This window comes from Temnothorax nylanderi, unplaced genomic scaffold (assembly GCF_030848795.1).
Source record: "Temnothorax nylanderi isolate EJ_2023f unplaced genomic scaffold, tnyl_v1.0 TNYL_tig0615_pilon, whole genome shotgun sequence".
In the NCBI taxonomy this organism is placed as follows: Eukaryota; Metazoa; Arthropoda; class Insecta; order Hymenoptera; family Formicidae; genus Temnothorax; species Temnothorax nylanderi.
This window is the reverse complement of record NW_027249677.1, coordinates 49,323-71,559: the sequence shown is the minus strand read 5'-3', so window position 1 is coordinate 71,559 and position 22,237 is coordinate 49,323. Positions and strand designations below refer to the sequence as shown.

Sequence of the window (22,237 nt, the reverse complement as noted above, 5' to 3'; positions counted from 1 at the left end):
TGAGAGGCTCGACGGCTTGGACAAATGACCGGCCTTAGAATATTTCTTACAGGGCTTCTATGGACCGTATGTTACTGCTTGAAGAGTGTTTATTTGTGCACATATATATTTTTTGGTGAGTTTTTGACCACCATATGCGTGCTGTCGACGTCCAATTTTCCGTCCTTGCATGTGCCGTATGCGCGGCCATTTCGCGTGGTGCTTACGTGCCGCTCGTCGAGCGTCGCGTATAAGATTTATATGGAGTGAGAAAATTGTTGTCATGGGGATACATTTATGAATAATGCCGGACTCCCCTGTTCTTTTTGTGCCTACGCGATCATATACTGGTGCCGTTGGATGGCCCTCGGTGAATCTATGAATTATGGCTACGTGCATTTCAATACTTCAATCTTATCATAATGACTGACTTTCCGCTAAGATGCGTGTTTCTGATAACTATAGAGTGTATAATATAATATATTTTCTTCTAATATATGCCTTGCGAAACGTGCGTGAATCGCTGTTGCGAGTATTATAATTTAATAGATTAAGAGCATCTTCTCATCCTGTGCGTATAATTGGGTTGCGCTCTGCGTTTTACTTTGTTATTACTATTATATTCTTTGGAGAATCTTTGATTATTTATTGATAAACACATATTGTACAGTGTACTTGGAATCAATCAGGGCTGACTTTGTCCAAACATGATCTATGCGAAATTGCGAAATATTTTACATGTATCGTATTCTTTGAAAACTTTGATTAATTGGACAACCATATACTTTATAATGTATTTGGAATCAGCCAAGACCGACTTTGTCCAAATTCGATTTTGAGAAACTATGAAATGTTTCACCATAGTATGTATTTCTGAAAATTGATTATTTTGATAACTATATACTGCACATACTCACTTAGAATTAAGTAGGGTTGACTTCGTTCAAGTACGATTATTGCGAAATCAAGAAATATTTTCCATTTCTGGAAACTCTGTATATGATTATTTCGAAAGCGAAATGCGTATTTCTGCGTTTTCTTGCCCACGCGCGCGGGATACAACTGGATCAGCTGAATTACACCCATTAGCTGTGAATGTACTCTGGACGAGGTGCATTCATACAAGGGCAAGTCCTAGGGGAAGGCCACCCCGATCAAAAACCAACAATGATACTCATGAAATGTCGGACCAAGAAAGTATAAACTCACCGTTGCTGGGGCCTCGGATCCTCGGCGACCGGCGTACTTCCCCTATCGTCCCTGGGGGGGGGGGGGGGTACGTCGTCATCCTGCGAAGGGCTGTCACCGGCGTTGCCTGCGGGCGCCGGTGATGCATTGGTTACCGCGGATGACAGCATTGACAAGTTGGATGATACTGGCCAAAATACACATTCAACGTTGGAGACTGGCGATGGTTTGGATGATATAGACAACGTATTTCCCCCGTTGCCAAAGATGGGTGTTGACAAGGATAATGTGGAAGATGAGGATGACACCTTGGTGGAGAACGAGCCTTCGATGACCACACCCGTGGAAGTAAATACGGAGATTTTTACCCCATCTGTATCGTACGGAGATAAAAGGACGCAGGTGGAGGACGAGCCTATAAAAATCTCCTCTGACGAGAAAAATATGGTGAAACCTTTCTTGAGAACGCCGCATTACGGTAGGAAGAAGAAAGCCATTGTATTCCCAAAAGATATTTCATCTAGAAAGAGCGTCCTCAAAAAGAGGAACAAATCGCATATTTCGTCGCCCTCTGCGGAGCCGGGCTTAATTGAGCGCACGCTCATTGACACGTTTAATGTGAATGAGCTGCGTGAAACTGACACTGAGGCACTCTCTGAGCTTGCAGTCGACTACGTTAATAAAATGGATGAGATTCGAGCCAAATGTAACAACCTTAATGCAGTTCTGAGTAAGTCTATTAGACTGGGACTCAGCAATGTTTTAGAAATTGTTTCGATTTTGCGAGGGCGTCTGGATCTATCGGGAGATGTTTCTTCCCTGAAACTCCAGAATACAAATCTGACGGTACAACTTCGAAATATGAAACGTGAGGAGGAGATTCTACAGCGGCAGCTGCGATTAGCGGATAATGATAACAAGAAGCTGAAACAAGAAGTAAATATCCTAAAGGAAAAGGTTTCTGGATTGGAAAGTGCCTTCTCGGCACATCGAATTTCGTCTAAGGAGCGCGGAGGTGCACTCGGAAGTGACCCATTTCCTGGTACAAACACGAGTGCTCCTCCCAGTGAGGATGCGACGACCTCTTTTAAGGAAACGGGCCGTATAAAGGAGCTAAAACCGGCAATACGCAAACGCTTTGTGGAGGGAGAGAGACTTGATAATACCCCCTCGCTTGGGTAAGGAATGAAATCCCCTCTTCCACAGAGAATTCCTAAGATAGCAAAGAATAAACCTCTTAAGGGTAAAGTCAATATTGTTTCCGGAGAGTCTGCATTGGAATCGGATGGTACAGTTGGAGTAACACCGAAACATGGCTCTGTGGGGCCGCTAAACGTACGAAGCAGGCAAAATTTATTCCCCCTATGTCTACATCCGACGGTGCGGATGACTCGGGGGATGTTTCCTCGGGTAATGAATTGGAACACCTAAATGAGCAGATCTCTCGTCTGACCGACAGACGACGCCGGTTGCGCGAAAGACTTTCTCAACACTCGGATGAACCCCCGGATAAAGGGTCTCAAGGCGGAAATGTTACTCGGACATATGGATCGTTAAGAAGAACAGGACACACGGACACGGTTTCGGTTCTTCCTCGTACATCGGACACTCAAAGGAAGGCTCGCGCGGCCCCCATGAGTGAGACTGGTGGAACATCATACAGAGGAACCCGTCGACGACCCCCTCGTACCGCGGCGGTTGCAATCACGAGCATTGACTCGAAGACTACTTATGCGGACATGCTCAGGAAAGCTCGTGAAAATATACAGTTAGATACCTTGGGCATTGAAAACTCCAAGATTAGGAGGGGTATCAACGGAGGCGTTATCATCGAAATACCCGGAGTCGATGGTTCTTCTAAAGCAGATATACTCGCGGCAAAGTTGAGGGAAACTCTTGGTAATACCGTTGCGCGTGTCACTAGACCTACCGTAATGGGTGAGCTGAGAGTGTGGAATATGGACAAATCTATTACGACTACAGAAATTCTGAATGTCATTTATGTTATTGGAGACTGTGACGAAGCCGATATCGAGTTGGGTAGTGTTCGACAAATGTCAAACGATCTGTGCTCGGTATGGATCAAATGTCCACTCTCGGCGGCTAGTAGAGTCACATCGTCAGGAAAATTAAAAATCGGGTGGACGATCGCACGCGTGGAGCTACTCTAATCCAGGCCGGTACAATGCTATAAGTGTTGGCGCTTCGGCCACGTACGAAACACCTGCGACTTCCCGGAAGATCGCACTGGCGCGTGTTTCAAGTGCGGTACCAAAGAACATCTGATTGGAGCCTGCAAAGCTGATCCCTGCTGCGTGATTTGCAAGGGAGCGGGGAGATCAGATAACCATCGGCTTGGTTCCTCCGATGGCTGCTTTATTAAGGAACCCACAAGACCACGAGGACGAAGACAACAATGACTCTTTGTTTGCAAATAAACTTAAATAGGCATAAGGAGGCCCAAGACCTCTTGATACACCATTCGGAGGAGATGGGGGCTGCCGTGTGCGCGGTATCCAAACCTGCCCGCACATCCAGCCCCCATCAACAATGGTTTTATAGCCGAAACGCTCTATCGACAATATTCATTAACACGAGACTCGCTGCCTACCCCGCGGTTCTATTGGCGCAGGGTCAAAACTCGGTACTCATTAAGTACGGAAATATATTTATTGCATCCTGCTATATCTCTCCGAACGTCTATCGTGGCGGTTACTCGGATTTTCTGGAAGAGTTATCTAATCTGTTTTCGAGTGTTGGGCATAATAATAGGCTTCTCCTGTGCGGAGACTTCAATGCTCACGCTAGTCCCTGGGGATGTGAATCTACTGACTTTAAGGGAGAACTGCTAGAGGATTGGGCAGCGCAATTGGATCTTCGCCTATTAAATGTAGGTAACAATCCTACCTTCGTGGGTCACCGGGGAAGCTCAATAATCGATCTAACCTGGGCCTCCCCCGATCTCTCCCGCAGTATTCGTGGTTGGGCCGTGCGGGATGACATGGAGTACATGTCGGACCACTTGTACATCGTTTTCGAAATCGCTGTTTCACCTTCGCTATCACAACGCCCGCTGAGACCTCCACCGTCTCGATGGAATTTCAAGAAGATGGACGTGGAATTATACCAGGCTGCAATTGAATGGACATGCGCAGTAAGTCCCTCTGACCTGGACTTCATGATTAACGCGGTACCCGACCGCTGGATTCACGACTGCATTGCCGGGGCGTGCAGAGCTGCAGTTCCTCGTCTTCAAGCTCGCAGGTCTTCGCATGCATACTGGTGGAACGAGAGGATCGCACAACTACGGGCCGCGTCTATCTCGGCTAGAAGAGTATGGACTCGTGGTCGCGGTAGAGACTTGCCGGAAATTTCTAAATACAAAAGGACGAATTATGTTCTGCCCAACCAGGAACTGAAAAACGAAATACGTAGAGCGAAATCGGAAGCCTGGAAAGAGTTAGTCTCCACTCTAGATGAAGACCCGTGGGGCCTTCCGTATAAAATTGTTCTGAGTAAACTGCGAAAATCTACCCCCGGTCTTGCTGTAACTTTGGAGCCGGATATTCTGGAGCGTCTCTTGGATAGCCTGTTCCCTCCGGGCAGGGAGTTGATGCCGACTGATCTTGGGAATTGCGAGGATGGGAGAACTCCCATCACCGCAACGGAAGTTGCAAATCCCATTGCTGCAAAAAAGGATTGCAGCACGGCTCCTGGGCCAGACGGCTTCAAAGCGACTGCACTTAAGGAAATTTCACCTGTTATGGTACACCGCTTGGCCCAGTGTTATAACGTATATATGCAACACGGTACTTTTCCAAAGAGCTGGAAAGTGGCCGATTTGATTTTGATCCCGAAAGGGGAAGTTCCCCTGGTGAGGTTCCAAAAGCTCGCCCAATCTGCCTCCTTAACGAGGTGGGGAAGACATTTGAGCGCGTCATTGCGAATCGCCTAATTACCCACATGGAGGAAAATCCATCTTCGGACTTGTCTAGCAATCAATTCGGTTTCAGGAAGATGCGCTCGACGACCGATGCCCTCTTCCTTTTTAAAAGTATTGTAAAATGGTAAAGTGGCGTTGGCCTTGTCCCTTGATATAAAGAATGCATTCAATTCTGTAAGGCTTTCTAGTATCCGCAGGGCTCTTCGAAGTAAACGTTTCCCTTTGTACCTTCGACGCATCGTGGAAGATTATTTAAAGGATAGAAAAATAAGGTACGTCACGCCGGATGGTACTCGCCGTACGAGACGCGTAAACAGGGGGGTCCCGCAAGGTTCGGTGTTGGGCCCCCTGTTATGGAATATTACGTTCGATCAAGTGCTCCGGACAATGCTATTTGAAGATTGCCACATAGTGTGCTACGCTGATGACACACTACTGGTGGTAGTCGAGAAGAATTTCGATGCCGCATGTGCCCTTGCGGCTGAGTGTTTGGAGAGGATGCTGATAAACATTCGAGATTTAGGACTCGAGATTTCCTGGGATAAATCCGAGGCTGTTTTCTTCGGGCGCTGCCCTCGCGACTCTTACTTTATTTATAAGGGAATTAGAATTAAAATATCCGGCAATATGAAATATTTGGGTGTGTACGTCGATAAGAGGCTAAATTTCTGTACCCACTTTAAGTACGCTGCGTCCAAGGCTTCCAGAGTTGGTGGAGCGCTCTGTGGGATCTTGCCAAATTTGCGTGGCCCGATAGAGAATAAGAGAAGACTATACTTCAGCGTTATTCTCTCGATTGTACTTTATGCGGCCCCGATCTGGAGCGTTGAGTTAGAGGCGTCAGAAAACCAGAGAAGACTTTTTCGCCGGGTGTTTCGTGTCACGGCCTCGCGAACAGTTATGTCATATCGCACAGTATCATATGAGGCGGCTTCACTTTTGGCGAGAATTCCGCCTCTGCACTTATATGCCGCCTATCTGCGGAAGGTCTATTTGAGACTTCGAGAACTTAAGGAATTGGGCACCATCACGGAGGATTCCCCTAGGGCAGAGCGAGCGGTAGAGTGGCTTGAGTTGCGTAGGCAGTGGCCATGCACATCACGAATCATTATCTGCCGGGCAAAAGAACTAGAGATGCCATTGCCCCTAATTTTGAGGAGTGGATCAATCGGAATACTGGCTTCTTGACCTTTAAGACCACCCAGATCCTTACAAGACATGGGTACTTTAGGTCCTTTTTGCACCGAATAGGAAAAGAGACAAGTCCTATATGTAGATACTGTCGAACAGCCGAAGACACGGCTGAGCATACGCTTGCTGTATGTCAGTTTTGGGGTCTTGAGCGTGGCGAGCTCACTGCAGCCCTGGGGCAGGACTTAACTTTGGCTGCAGTCGTCGCACGCATATGCAAATCTCGTGAGGCTTGGAGAGCCTTTTCAACTTTTGCGGAAAGAGTGCTCAGAAAGGAGGATGACGAGCGTAGAAGACAGCTCGGGGATGTCAAGACTGACGAAGATATGGATGGAGACGGTGCGTAGCGTCCTGTTGCGTTTGATTGCGAACTCTAGTATGTAAATATGTAAATACGCGGCGTAAATATGTAAATCCTGCGGCGTGCGTCGTTTTTTCTTTCATGCGTTTTGCGTGCGTTTTCTTTTGGGGTCTTTGGCGTACTTTCCGGGGGGCGGTGGGGCGCCGGCCGGCGGCGGGCTTCCCTCCTCCTGGGGTCCAACGCGTCGCCTAGTGCGACGCTGCCGGATCCCTGGGGGGCTGGTGGCCCGGGGGCGGTCGGCGCTCGTCGTTTTCCCGGGGTCGCCGAGAGCCCCTTTTCTTTCTGTCTTTGGGGTGCCCGCCGTTTCTGGCTGCGGGGTCCTTCCTGGGGGTTGGTCGGCCGGGGCTTGCCGCTCGCTGCTTTTCGGAGCTCCGGCCCCATTGCTTGTGCAATGGTTGCCGGTAGCCCCTTGTGGCGGCGGGCCGCGGTTGGCCGTCCCCTGGTGGGTCTTCGTGGTCTCGCGGCGGTGGCTCTAGAATCTTTGTGCGTTTTTTTTTTCGCGCCTCTTCCCTTGGTCTATGGGCCTGGGGGAGAGTGCGAACTTTCTGATGGATCTTTGTGCGCTCTCACCTCCCCCTTCTGCTTATTGTCAATTTCCCTGACCGGGGGTTGGAGTTGGCCGGCCGTGCTGCGTGGGAGAAGCGGACGTGAATCCCGCCGCCGCTTCGAGCCGATCCTCGGGATGCGTTTTACTGCGGCGTTATATGCATTATGTACTTATGCGTAGGATGAGCTGGGGATGTGTGGGATGTGCGCGGGGGATTCCGATTTTCGAGCGTACAACCGGTAGAGGACCGGTTATTGTGTGGTGGTGAGTGTATGTTACCTCCCCCCCCCCTCTTCGTGTGGTGGTGGGTACTGGTTTTTTCCACCTTCCTGTGAAAGACGTGTGGATTCACGTCCTTGCTCTGTGCTTTGTGGAACCCCTCTCCGGATAGAGGGGGTTCCTGTTCGTTTAGGTTCGTGCGCGTGCGTGTACATGTACTTGGGATGTGGATTTCCCCCCAGGAATTTTTCCGCAGCCGATGAAGGGACCCCTCAATGATATAACTGCCCGCGGTTATTATCATGAGGGCTCCCCGAGGTGGTGAAATGACGAAGGATTCTTTCCCTCGCCATTTGACTAGGAGTACTTTCTTGTGGGGATTGAAGCACTCCTGGTTTGATCCCTTCGTGTGGTCTCCTTTGTCTGGTTTACGTTTTTTCTGTCGCCTCTGCGAGAGGACTGTTACGCTGTGTGAAGTAATACCTCGTGTCTCCCGCGTGACGTAACTGTGGTCCAGCGTGCTGATTGTCTGGGAGAGAGTTTTTTAGTAGGTGCAAGCCCCACATATCCCGGGGGCCGGCCCCCGGTAGAATGCGCGAGGCATTTTCTCTCTTCCTCCGAAACAAAAAAAAATCCGACAGCACATCAGTCACTCCGACTCATCCTCCAACCAAGGTCCATTTCGGGAAGTAGTCCGCTCCAACGTTTGGAAACTCATCAAGTAGTAAGTCCTATACATATATATATATATATGTATAGGTCCTAAGGCCAGCTCAGCGAGGACAGAAACCTCGCGTAGAGCAAAAGGGCAAAAGCTGGCTTGATCTCGATGTTCAGTACGCATAGAGACTGCGAAAGCACGGCCTATCGATCCTTTTGGCTTGAAGAGTTTTCAGCAAGAAGTATCATTGCCACCTTTGACTAGAGAGGATACGGCCTTAAAAAAAGAACCGATATATATATATATATATATCGGTTCTTTTTTTTATATATATTCTCGTGTTTGGAAAGTCTCTCGGTCATACATTAACCCCTCCAACCTCTAACTCCTTTTGATCATCTCGTTTATTCCGAATTAGCTGAATTATCGGCGGACTTGGAGTAATCTTCTCCCCCTATTACTTCCGAATTAGCTGAATTATCGGCGGACTCGGAGTAATCTTCTCCCCCTATTACTTCCGAATTAGCTGAATTATCGGCGGACTCGGAGTAATCTTCTCTCCCTATTACTTCCGAATTAGCTGAATTCGGAATCGTCGAAACAAGCAGGCGTGAAGGAGACTTAACCCTTAAATGCCACCCGGGGTCCAGCGGACCCCAGACCCTTTAGAATAATATATTTTCAAATGTTCCTGCCAAATATGGAGCTCATATTTATTTATTTATTATTTTTTATTTTTTTGATTTTGGAGCCAACATTTTAACTGTTGGCGATCTTAATTTTTTATACTATGTTGAAATTGAAATTTTAACAATATAAGCATTTTATTCTCTTTTCTAAGCCTTGAACAACATTAAAAATAATTTTCATAACTAAATATCAAAAAATCAATAAGTAAGGAGACATTTTTCATGCTGGGGTCTTTTAGACCCCATGTGTCATTTACGAGATTCTTGAGAGGTGTGGCATTTAAGGGTTAAGAAAATAATATTAGAGTTCCTCCGACACGAACGGGAGAACGCCGGTTCTCCGCGGCTTGCCACCCCGCCGCCTCCACCAGGTCTCCCGGAGGAAGCGCCTTCGCCGCCGCGCCAGTCGCCCCCTTCTCGCCCCCTTAGTTATCGCGTGCTCCCCGACACACCTGATTCTTCCCCCCTGCTCGAACCTTCGTATTCCCCGGTTCGCTCCGGGAAACTTCCCGATTCTCCCTCCCCCGCACCTTCCTCCAATCCTTCCCCCATACAGGAGAGATCATATTCTCCTGTTCCTTTCGAGGAACTTTCCAGAGGGCCATCCCCGGCGCTGTCGACCACCTCGAGAGCTGAGGTTCTCGAGGAAGATCCTCAACACCCACATTTCCTTCTTAATATACCCGCGTATTTTCCCCCCTATACTAAACACATTCCTGAAGGGACTCTTACCATTGGTCCCGGGGAGTTCGACATTAACGAACTCCGCTCGGTCATCCTCAGGGCCAATCCTCGCCACTTCATTCTCGTTTTTATCCCCGACCATGAATTCCCGTATAAAATTCCCGTTTACCTCCTAAAAGATTTATTCAACCGCTCCACAGCCACCCTCGAGGAAGTAGTCGATCCCGAGGTGATCACCCTAGACTAATAATTAACACACCCTATAATATAAATACTATTTAATTTTTTTATGTTTTAATTTAATTAACTTACACACAAACACCACACTTAGTTAAATTCATGTAATCTCACTTCTGATTCCGATTGTAATATTAGCGGGCAGGATGTTTATTGAATAGGTTTCCCCTTAAAATCCTGCCCGATCACCCCCGCACTAATGTAACACCCGCGGTAACTACACACTCACACACACAAATGACATACATTCCGCTTCCGTTCATTTATCTCAATTGCCTGATAATCTTACTCGATGTCACTGACAAACATTATTTTATTGTAAGAAATGTTTAATTTGTTTGTAAGATTAAATTCTATGTTTCTTTATTTTAAATAAGACCTCGCTCTCAAATCCTTTCCACCTCTCGAAATCGCACGAGGTCCGATCCTAAGTTAAAGGGATTAAATTCCCTGACTTAAAAGAGGACCGACGATCGCACCGCTCACGGAAGGCGTCCTACCGTCCCTACGAACGTTGACCCTTCCTGAGCCATCGAAAGTGCGTTCGGCTCGCGTTCCTTCGCTTCCCAGTTTTCTTACTCTAATCCCGGGGTTGGACGTAACACAGTGTTCAATATTCTACTGACAAAACTGGTGCAAAAGTATTGCACCAGGTGCAACTTTTGCTCCACCGTCTTTAAAGACGGTGGAATACTAGTGCAAGTTGAAGTTGAGTTGTTTTTGTGCTTTAAGATATGATATTACGTTAAGATGATATTATAGTATTCTAAACTTCATATAAAAACAATATTGTTTTTAGTTTTGACGTGTCTAATAAACTGCGCAATGTCATTAACATCTTGACATGTAAAAATCTTGAAATTTTTAGAAACTAAAGAAATAAATCAGAATATTTTTGTAAAATAAGCAATTTATGTTTGTATTTACATGTATTTTCACTATTCACAAGGAAAGGTACGGAAGTGTCCTCTTCCGATTTTGATTAGCTTTTAATATGTTGTTTTCTGGACAAAAATAAGCGACACGTATTTTTTTTATACGTGCCCATACGCATGTTTAGGGGGTAAATGTCTATCCAGACAAATTTGCATAGCGCATAAACATAAGCATAAGAAAATTGATTGGTCCATATACATATGCATAAGGAAATAGACCAATCCATTTCTTTATGCATATGCTTATGCACTTATGCAAGTTTGTCTGGATTGACCTTCAGACATCCCTTTGAAAAAAATCGTCTTTTCTCTTTCGGGCCGAATATCTCCGAAACTATAAAAGATAGAAGAAATTTTTTAAACAAAAGTTGAATGGTTTGAAGAGCACTTTAGAATAATGACAAAATAAAATTTTTTATTTTTTTATTTTTATTTTTATTTTTATTAAAAAATAAAAATTTTAACATTTATCATTGTTTTAAAGTACTCTTTAAACCATTCAACTTTTATTTTAAAAAAAATTTTCTATTTTTTATAGTTTCGGAGGTATTCGGCCCGAAAGAGAAAAACCGATTTTTTTCAGAGGGGTGTTTCAGCCCCTAAATATGCGTATATGGGCACGTATTAAAAAATACGTCTCTTATTTTTGTCTAAAAAAAAACACTTTAAAAATTCATTAAAATCGGAGAGGGACACTTTCTCTCCTTTTTAGATAAAGTTATAAAATAGATAAGGTAAAGTGCCCTTTCGTCCCCTTAAGAGTTTTTGGCTCGTATATAAAAACTAATTCATACTAAAATCTGAAAAAATTCGTATAATTACCTTGAAACCTTAGCAATAAAGCCTTGTAATTCATATTTCATAAAAGTTCATACACACAGAATAAAAAATAAAATGTGAAAAAATGCGTTTTTCGACTTTCAAAAAAAAGTAGTCGTAATTTTGTCCTCTTCTCATACACTAACGTTGAATCAACATCTTAAAAACATACATTGAATTTCAAAAATTACAATATTGTATCAACGTTGCAAACAATAGATTCAACGTAGATTGAATGTTGAAGAGACATTGCACAAACGTCTAATGTCCGCTGAATTGCAATGTCTTGTAGACGTCTACAAGACATTGCAATTCAACATTTAAAAAAAAACGTTTTCATATAGCAGTAAAAGTAATCCTAATACGTTGCCACAGACGTCATTTATCAGATACATCAGATTTTAACGAATAAATATTGCGGGTACATATGTATGTACATATCTTCAGAGTGTAAAAAAAAATCTTGTAATAATATATTAACTGGCAAATATTAAAAACAATGCAACAACAATTAAATTGTTAAATACTGATTAACATTAGCCGCGTTTAGCAGAACGTGTCTTTTTCACAACTTTTGGAAATTTTCGGAGCTTAGATTGGATTATTCCTAGGATCTAAAAGAATAAAATCAAATCTCAGCTCAGAAAGTTTCCAACAATTGCAAAATAAACGTTCTGCTAAACGCGGCCATTTATTCAATTTACGTATGATGTAGATTTCATAAAATATTAAAAAAGATATTTTTTATTTAAAATAACTATTAACATATATATATATATATATTTCTCCCCTATATACTAATGTCTCCCCTATAAATATATATATATATATTTATATATAGGGGAGAAGGAGTCACTTTTTAGGGCAGAGGCAGTTTAAGACATCTCGAATAAAGAACAAATTTGTCACTTTTTTTCATGTTAAACGCATTTCTCGGTTGGCAACCGGTTAATAGATAAACTTCACATAAGAACTTCCGCGCTGTTAGCTGTTAAACTAATCTACAAGCTGTTAGTGATTTTCGCTGGCTGTTGTAATTATTTTGGCTCGCAAATGTAAGTATTTTTATATTAAACTATTGCTTAAAAGGAAATTCACTTGTATGTTCTGGTTATGATTATATGTTTTGCGTTGTAATGAACGAAATACAACAACATAATTTAATAAAAGAGTTGATATAAAATATTACGTTTTCTTTTTTCAAGTTAGGGTTAAGGCAGTATTGGACAAAGAGAAATTTGAGAAAAAGAGAGAGAAAGTGAGACTAATTCTTGCTTAATTAAATTCCAATAGGTGAACACTTATGTTTATTTAATTGCCTACTACAAATTACGGTCCTGTGAACTTGGCACACCATACCTAAAAATCTTCAATTTTTTTTAGAGTTCTGACTTTTTTTTGAATAGTTCTAGAGGTATATATAAGCATTTTAAATAGTTCCGATGATTAAATACAAAAAATCGAATTTGAAAATATGGTGCGCTAAGTTCACGCAGCGCACCAAATCATGAAAATCAATTATTTCTTCGGAGTTCTAGTTTGTTTTACAATAGTTCTACAGTTCTATATCAAATATATCAATAGTTCTAGCAATTAGAAGCAAAAAATCGATTTCTGAAAATCCAGTGCCCAAACTGTAACACCTATCTAAGAAAGGTAACAGTTCCGACCGGATCGTATTTTTGTGACATTTCACGTAGTTTTGCAAGAAATTTATTCACTTTCCAGTAATGCAATTATTTTTAAATAAAAACTATATTTAACACATAAAAAATTTTTATTTCAGAAAAATTTTTTTACACGTTCTAGCCGATCTGATAAGAGTTCTGCGTAGCGTTCCCTAAGTTCTACAAAAAAGTTATATAAGTTTAGTCTGTGAAATAATTATTTTTCAAGTTTTCGCTGCTTTTAACATTTAAAAATCAACTTTTCGACGATTTTTGACAGTTCTGTGAGTTTTATTATAATTATCCTGTAGTTCTGAACGTATTTTAACATTTTCCAAAGAGTTCTAGTGATAAAAATTATGTGATAATTTTTTAAACAATTTTTTCTTTTAAGAAAGTCGCATTTACGGGTTTCTAGGTGTGGCGCTAGCGGATTTTCGACAGTTCTGTGAGTTTTATTTCAATTATATTGTAGTTCTGAACGTATTCTAACATTTTCCGAAGAGTTCTGGCGATAAGCATTATTTATTCATTTTTTAAACAATTTTTTCTCTTAAGAAAGCCGCATTTACGGGTTTCTAGGTGTGGCGCTGGCGGATTTTCGACAGTTCTGTGAGTTTTATTACAATTATATTGTAGTTCTGAACGTATTCTAACATTTTCCGAAGAGTTCCGGCGATAAGCATTATTTATTCATTTTTTAAACAATTTTTTCTCTTAACCCTAGAGAGCATTTCTTAATTTTCTCATACGTGAAAGGCCAAGCGGGGTAATAAATTACCCCAAATTTGTACCGCGTGTATAATGTTTCTATTTGTTGTTAGGAAACTTTGTAATAGATAATTTTGTTTGCTCTTTAATAGGGAAGACGATAGTAGTCATCAGTTTCTGGTAGTAAAAAAAAAACAGTAAAAAAATTTCGAAAAACAAAACAATGGAAACGAACCTTCCTAAGTCAGGGGCGTAATTTGAATTTCGCGTGGGGTAACGTATTACCCCACAAATGCTCTCTAGGGTTAAGAAAGCCGCATTTACGGGTTTCTAGGTGAGGCGCTGGCGCTTACATAATTTTTATCGTTAGAACTCTTTGGAAAATGTTAGAATACGTTCAAAACTACAGGATAATTATATAATAGGGCTCACAGAACTGTCGAAAATCGGTCAGCGCCTCACCTAGAAGCTCGTAAATGCGGCTTTCTCGGGAGAAAAAACACTACACGGCGCGGCGATGCCACATGTTCACGTCGCGTACAGCTGATCGAAAGGCCGACAAGAAACGCGACGATTCATCAACTTTTGATTGAATTTTTGGCCTTATTACACGTCAACGTCGTTTTGCCTTATACTTAACAAGTGCTAGAAGAATCAAATAATGTTATTTTCAGTTTTTTGAACTTGTTTCTTTACAGATAGTGAGTGAAATCCTCGAAAAATGTGTGTTTTCGGTACAATTTCCCGTAAAACCTATGTTAAAAATGCCAACTTTGAGATTTAATATCTCAAAAACTAGACGTCAGATCTTCTCAAAATTGCAAATTTAAGTGTATTTAGGTTTTCTTTATAACATATTTTTTAATCAGATTTTTTTCTTTGACATGCTCTGATGGCCCAATCACCTTAAGAGAAAAAATTGTTTAAAAAATGAATAAATAATGCTTATCGCCGGAACTCTTCGGAAAATGTTAGAATACGTTCAGAACTACAATATAATTGTAATAAAACTCACAGAACTGTCGAAAATCCGCCAGCGCCACACCTAGAAACCCGTAAATGCGGCTTTCTTAAGAGAAAAAATTGTTTAAAAAATGAATAAATAATGCTTATCGCCAGAACTCTTCGGAAAATGTTAGAATACGTTCAGAACTACAATATAATTGAAATAAAACTCACAGAACTGTCGAAAATCCGCTAGCGCCACACCTAGAAACCCGTAAATGCGACTTTCTTAAAAGAAAAAATTGTTTAAAAAATTATCACATAATTTTTATCACTAGAACTCTTTGGAAAATGTTAAAATACGTTCAGAACTACAGGATAATTATAATAAAACTCACAGAACTGTCAAAAATCGTCGAAAAGTTGATTTTTAAATGTTAAAAGCAGCGAAAACTTGAAAAATAATTATTTCACAGACTAAACTTATATAACTTTTTTGTAGAACTTAGGGAACGTTACGCAGAACTCTTATCAGATCGGCTAGAACGTGTAAAAAAATTTTTCTGAAAAAAAAATTTTTTATGTGTTAAATATAGTTTTTATTTAAAAATAATTGCATTACTGGAAAGTGAATAAATTTCTTGCAAAACTTCGTGAAATGTCACAAAAATACGATCCGGTCGGAACTGTTACCTTTCTTAGATAGGTGTTACAGTTTGGGCACTGGATTTTCAGAAATCGATTTTTTGCTTCTAATTGCTAGAACTATTGATATATTTGATATAGAACTGTAGAACTATTGTAAAACAAACCAGAACTCCGAAGAAATAATTGATTTTTATGATTTGGTGCGCTGCGTGAACTTAGCGCACCATATTTTCAAATTCGATTTTTTTGTATTTAATCATCGGAACTATTTAAAATGCTTATATAGAACTCTAGAACTATTCAAAAGAAAGTCAGAACTCTAAAAAAAATTGAAGATTTTTAGGTATGGTGTGCCAAGTTCACAGGACCACAAATTACCTACGGTATTGTTAAAGAAAAAAATATATTATCTATTAATTTTTAATATACTTTTTAAATATATTAAAAATATATTAAAAGAGGTTTGTAAGATGTTGCCTAGCAAGAGATTTATTACTTTTAATAAATAAAATAAGAAGACGAGAATTACCTCGGTTTTTTATTATCAGTCCTAAACTGCTCCAGCGACGTCCTAAACTTCCCCTCCAGGGAGGCAGATTACACTGAGAAACCTATTTTGTTGAATCAACTAAATCCTTGGTTGGATATGAGCAAACAAATTCTTTAGTTAATATAACAAAAAATTTGGTTCACATAACAAATTTTTTATTATATTAACTAAAGAATTTGTTTGCTCATATCCAACAATCCAACCAAGGATTTAGTTGATTCAACAAAATGAATTTCTCAGTGTAGGACGGAAAGAACATTTTTTAAAATGTAGAAATAACGCACTACTCTCAAAGTGTTTGTTTTACCATACGTTTGTATTGAGCATTAACAACCAAATTAACTTATAATTGAGCCAAAAAACCAATTTCTTAAAAATTGAAAAAGATATGAACTTTAAAAAGAAATGTCCTACACACACACACACACACACACACACACACACACACACACACACACACACACACACACACACACACACACACACACACACACACACACACACACACACACACACACACACAGAGAGAGAGAGAGAGAGAGAGAGAGAGAGAGAGAGAGAGAGAGAGAGAGAGAGAGAGAGAGAGTGCCCCCTCTCCTATATATATATACACCAACGTTATTTCTAAGTCCAAATTACAAGGAATTTTGAACTGCTGCATTGATCTCAAATAAATGTTAGAGTAACATTTGAACAATATTTTCTGTAACGTTTTTAAAATATTTTAACAACATTCAGAAAAATCATATTACGAAATAATATTTTTCAAATATGTGTATAATATTATTAAAAAACGTTTAAAAAATACACATAAGGTCAATATTTCTAAACGTTAATTTAATGTTCCTTGATTACTGGGTTATTCCGATGGTGTTTACAGACACAAAAAAGAAAATGTGTTCCTAATTTTTCCTGGGAGACGGATGTATGTAAGGGGACGAAATTAAGCACAGAGCCATTTTCAATTTTATGCTTGCCGGTTCTAACCTACAGTGGCAGAATGAGATTGTCACTTCGGAATATGATACGCTATATCTAAGCAAGAATAAATGATAGAATCACATACCTTATGTAGATGCCTGAAATACAACTTCGAATGTCACCAAGTAATACAGTGCGCTGCGCGTGAACAAAGAAAATGTTTATTTTTAGTCACTCAATATTGCACGTGTGTATGCTGCCAGCTCATTTATACCATCTCTATTATAAATTTCTAAGATCAAAAGCAGGCAGCAGTAATTAACAGCGCAGATCGGCCAGGGAACGAAATTGGGCGCGGGGACGACATTTGAGCACTTTACCCTATCTTATTAGTGATGTTTCACTGAACCACACTAAACCTGCACTATTATTGCACCAGCGCAGTTTTCATTAAAAACTAGTACAGCGCTGATGCTGCACTAGTTTTCTCAGTAGAAAACGCTATAAAGCAAACGCTACTAATGTAATGTTTACACAAAGATCATCGAAAGCACAGTATAAGTAAGAACAGTATTAAGTATACTTCGTGTCAGTGTCTTTGATCTTTGCTGCAACCATCCGCTATGTTGTTGATTGTGTGTGAGCGCGCTTTATTTAATATAATATTTGTAGAGAGAGAACTTTGTTAGAGAGCGCTTGTGTGGCTTGTGAGAGCGAATTCTTATTTTTTCGAGTAGGTGGCAGGCTTGTCTCCTGTGTGGTATGAATGCGAGCGAGCAGAGTTCCTTGGGAAGCGCTAGCGACACGTGCGTTCCTGAATAAAGATCCTCAATTTTTACATCCGTGCCTTATTTACGCATCTCATTCCGTTCAACTGTGAACATCTGGCGACCGTGACAGGACTTTGGCGTAAATAATCTCATGTGATCATGGATAACTGCAAGAAGCTGAGGAAAACCGCGCGTGCGGCATTCACAAGGACATACAACTGGCTCTCAACGAACATAAGTAGAGACGCAGCAATTGAAGATATACAAGCACAGTTTGCGTTGTTAAAAGATAAAGCCAGTGAGATGGAGGATCTCAACGATAAGTTACAACAGTTACTACTCGAGCGAGAAGAAACGACGGATCAGGACCTCGAAGAGGAATCCGCGGCATGCGATGATTATCGTCTCAAGTATTATCGCATCAAGACACAAGTTACGAATCTGATGCAACCGATTCCCCCCATTGCAAATGGCGGCGAGGCTGTTCAACCAATGAACAGACGTGACAACGAACAAGCCATCCAAGATAAACGATTCAAGCTACCGAAGATCGAGTTGCAGAAATTCAGCGGAGAGTTACGCGAGTGGCTGCAATTTTGGAGTCTCTTTAAGAATATACACGAAGATCAACAGATTACCAAGGAAGATAAATTCCAATATTTAGTTCAGGCTATGGTAAAGGGATCTAGAGCTAGTGATCTCGTGAATAGTTATCCACCGATCGCGGAAAATTATGACAAAGTGATAGACAGTTTAAAATCAAGATTCGGTAAAAACGATTTGTTAATTGAACTATACGTGCGCGAGCTGCTCAAGTTGGTATTGAACAACACCAATAAGTCGGGAAAGAAGCCATCCGTCGGTAACCTGTTCGACAAGCTCGAAACGCAGTTGAGAGCGCTCGAGTCGCTTGGTGTCACTACTGAAATGTGTGCGGCCATGTTGTATCCCCTAGTGGAATCTTCGCTGCCGGAAGAGACATTGAGGGTTTGGCAGCGATCACGGGCGTCGTCTGGCGCTACCGTCGCAAAGGACAGGCTCACTAACCTTATGTTGTTTTTGGCGGAAGAGGTTCAGGCAGAACAAAGAATTGAAATGGTCGTTAGTGGTTTCGGCGTTACCTCAGAGATAAAAGTGAAGGACAGGAATAAGAGAACGAAACAGGAAGCGTCGGAAACACCGACGGCGGCAGGACTTTTAACAGTAAATGAAACGATTGACTCTAAATGCACTTTTTGTGACGAACGGCATAACTGTGTGAATTGTGAAAAGGCTAAGAAACTATCTCTGGCAGAGAGGCAGGAGATTGTTAAAGAAAAGAGAGCCTGCTTTTGTTGTGCCAAAATTGGACATAACCTTAAGAATTGTCGTTATAAGGGTAAGTGTGCGTGGTGTGGTCACAAACATATTCTGTTGTTATGTCGTAGTGTGGCCTCTAATACGTCGAGCTCCGGAAGTAAAGCGAAGACGGACACTCAAGAAAAGGACGTCGTGGAGAATCTGTCCAATCTGTCATCGGGCCCGGAAGTTTTTATGCAGACATTTATGGTTAAAGTATACAACGGCAATCAGGAACAGTTAATTCGAGCGGTCGTTGACTCTGGGTCACATCATTCGTATATCTTAGCTGACGTGGCTGCGAAAATGCAATTCAAGGAAACAGGTAATCGCACGATGATTCATTCGCTATTTGGAGGCGTAAGTACTCAACCTCTGGATCACAAACGCTACCTTGTTTGTTTACGTAGTCTTGACGGTGGCTACGCGTGCAATTTCAACGCATTTGAGCAGAATAAAATATGTGTCAATATTCCCAGGGTGACCGGAGGTTCTTGGATCAAGGAACTAAGAAAAAAATCCATTAACCTCACAGATGCTAACCACGGTGAAGTACCGATTTCCCTCTTGATAGGAGCCGATGTTGCTGGCAAGCTTCTAACCGGTCGAGAATAGTTCAACTTGATAATGGAGTAACGGCTGTTGATACCAAGTTTGGATGGACAATAATGGGCAAAAATCCATCGCACGTTTGTCAGAGCAACGACAGTGTGGCGATCGCCTTTTCTATGTATGTGGACGAGGCGAAGATCGAAGACCTGTGGAAATTTGGACGTTTTGGGAATACAAGATCCCATCCAAAAATCTACGAAGGAAGAACATCAAGAAAACGTCCTAAAAGGCTTTCGACACACTACAATCATAAACGAGCAAGGACGTTATGAAGTACGTTTGCCCTGGAAGGAGAACCACCCAACTCTACCGATGAATCGTGCCACAGCTGAGCGGAGGTTAGAAAGTACAATCAAGAAGCTAAAACAAGATGGTCTCTACCAAGCCTACGACGATGTCTTTCAGGATTGGTTAAACGATGGTATAATAGAAGAGCTTTCTAGCAATGAAGCAAAGGATTATGGACATTACCTGCCACACAGACACGTAGTTAAGGAAAATAGCACGACTCGGATTCGCCCGGTTTTCGATGCATCGTCAAGAGAAAGAGAAGGTCCCTCGTTGAATCAGTGCTTAGAGACGGGACCAAATTTCATCGAATTGATACCCGAGTTACTGCTGCGATTCAGGCTGCAGAAATTTGGAGTGATAGCAGATATACGAAAAGCATTTCTCCAGATTAGCGTCTCGAAGCAGGATCGAGACGTTATGAGATTTTTGTGGAAAAGACAGCCTGAAGACACGGAATTTGTGGTCTATCGACACTGTCGTGTCGTTTTCGGAGCCACAAGCAGCCCATTTTTACTGGGAGCAACCATCGATCTTCATCTGGAGAACATTGCTCGAGACTTACCCGAGGAGGAGATCAACTTAATACGTGATCTTGCAAAATCCTTCTACGTTGACAACAGTATAATGAGTCTCCCAACGGTCGGCGAGGTAGAAGATTTCAAGAAGAAGGCGACGCTATACATGAGTAAAGGAGGATTTGACCTTCGAGGGTGGGAGCATTCTGGCGATATGGGTCCCTCGACAGAAACTTCAGTTTTGGGCCTTGTCTGGGATAAAGTCGAGGACATATTGAAGATTTCCGGCCATTGTTTACAACCAAAGATCCCCGAGGTAGTCACAAAAAGGAAGATTTTGGCGGCCACACAGAAGGTATTCGACCCAATTGGCATTGTTTGCCCGGTGCTGTTGTGCCCGAAGCTGATTCTGCAGGCATTGTGGACTAAGAAGACAAATTGGGACGAGACGGTCGATGAGGAGACGGGCGCAGCCTTTGTCAAGTGGCTTCGAGACTTAGAGCTTCTTCGTGAAGTTAGAATTCCGCGATGGGTTTTTGGAGGAACTAATGATTTTTTGTCACTCCATTTGTTTGTAGATGCCAGTCAAGCCGCCTATGCCGCAGTAATTTTCGTAAGAGTTGCCTGCAGCCAGGGGATTAAAGTCCATTTAGTTCAGGCCAAATCCCGACTCGCACCCCTAGGAAAGCCGACGATCCCACGCCTGGAATTGATGGGTGCTGTTATTGGAGCCCGATTACTGTGCAGCATCATCAAGTATTTGAATCGTCCTGAGGTCAAGGTGTACTGTTGGACTGATTCTACCACGGTGCTTACATGGATCAAGAGAGAGAGTCAATGGGCGACCTTTGTCTGGCGACGAGTGCAAGAAATTAGGCAATTGACAGAACCTGATGATTGGCGTCATGTTCCTGGAGATTTAAACCCTGCTGATCTTCCGTCCAGAGGATGTTCTGCCAGAGAACTAATCAAGACTAAATGGTGGCTAGGACCACAATGGCTCTCGCGCCCTGAAGAAGAGTGGCCTCTATCCGACGCTAAGATAGATGAAGATGCTGTTCGAAGCGAGATGAAGAGAGGAGCGGTGAGATTAAAGGTTGTACAAATCTTGTCCGTGCTAGTCGCCAATGCAACGGAGCATGAGTCTAAGGCACGTAAAGAAATGGTGATTCCGGATACTTCTTTATGAGAGAATTCTACGACGATTCGCCTGGATGATGAGGTTTGTTGCAAATTGTCGACTAGAAGCTTCAAAACGAGTGAAATCCTATTTAAGAGTAAAAGAAGTTACAGCTGCAGAATTAAAATTGATACGCATGGTTCAACGTGAAAGCTTTTTTGGCTTCAAGGATTCAAGGATGAACTCGATGAACACATATCTAGACGAAGATGGAATAATTCGACTGAAAAGCCCGGTCGCGAATCGGGACGATACCATGGACTTCAGACACCCGATCTTATTAGATTCACGACATTCCTTGGTTAACAAACTCATTGAGTGCACACACTTGAGGTTAAACCATGCACCAGCAAGTATTATGATTAACGTTCTACGAGAGAGATTCTGGATACTGGGATGTAGAAGAGGTGTTAACGCTGTTATACACAGTTGTGTTTCCTGTCGCAGATTTGATGCTAAGAGAGTTGAGGCATTGTCCCCGGCTCTTCCTGGAAAACGAGTTAGAGATGCAGCCGTCTTCGAGATCACTGGTATGGACTACGCAGGCCCTTTGTTTCTCCGAGACAAAACCAAGGCATGGGTTTGTCTTTTCACTTGTGCCATTTATAGAGCGGTCCATTTTGAATTAGTGTCTTC

At 42.0% G+C, this 22,237-nt stretch overlaps 3 protein-coding genes across 3 annotated transcripts; all 3 read left to right on the top strand.

Annotated features, from left to right (window-relative positions):
• The first annotated feature begins 3,583 nt into the window (after nt 1-3,583).
• Nucleotides 3,584-5,122, top strand: LOC139784361 (uncharacterized). The gene has a single exon (XM_071723534.1). It carries the CDS (start codon nt 3,584-3,586, stop codon nt 5,120-5,122), a length of 1,539 nt encoding a protein of 512 aa, XP_071579635.1.
• A 12,702-nt stretch (nt 5,123-17,824) lies between these two features.
• On the top strand, nt 17,825-19,618 carry LOC139784359 (uncharacterized). Its single transcript, XM_071723533.1, has one exon. The coding sequence runs from the start codon at nt 17,825-17,827 to the stop codon at nt 19,616-19,618; it is 1,794 nt and encodes a 597-aa protein (XP_071579634.1).
• Nucleotides 19,619-19,735: 117 nt separating this feature from the next.
• On the top strand, nt 19,736-21,610 carry LOC139784358 (uncharacterized). The gene has a single exon (XM_071723532.1). It carries the CDS (start codon nt 19,736-19,738, stop codon nt 21,608-21,610), a length of 1,875 nt encoding a protein of 624 aa, XP_071579633.1.
• Nucleotides 21,611-22,237: the final 627 nt, after the last annotated feature.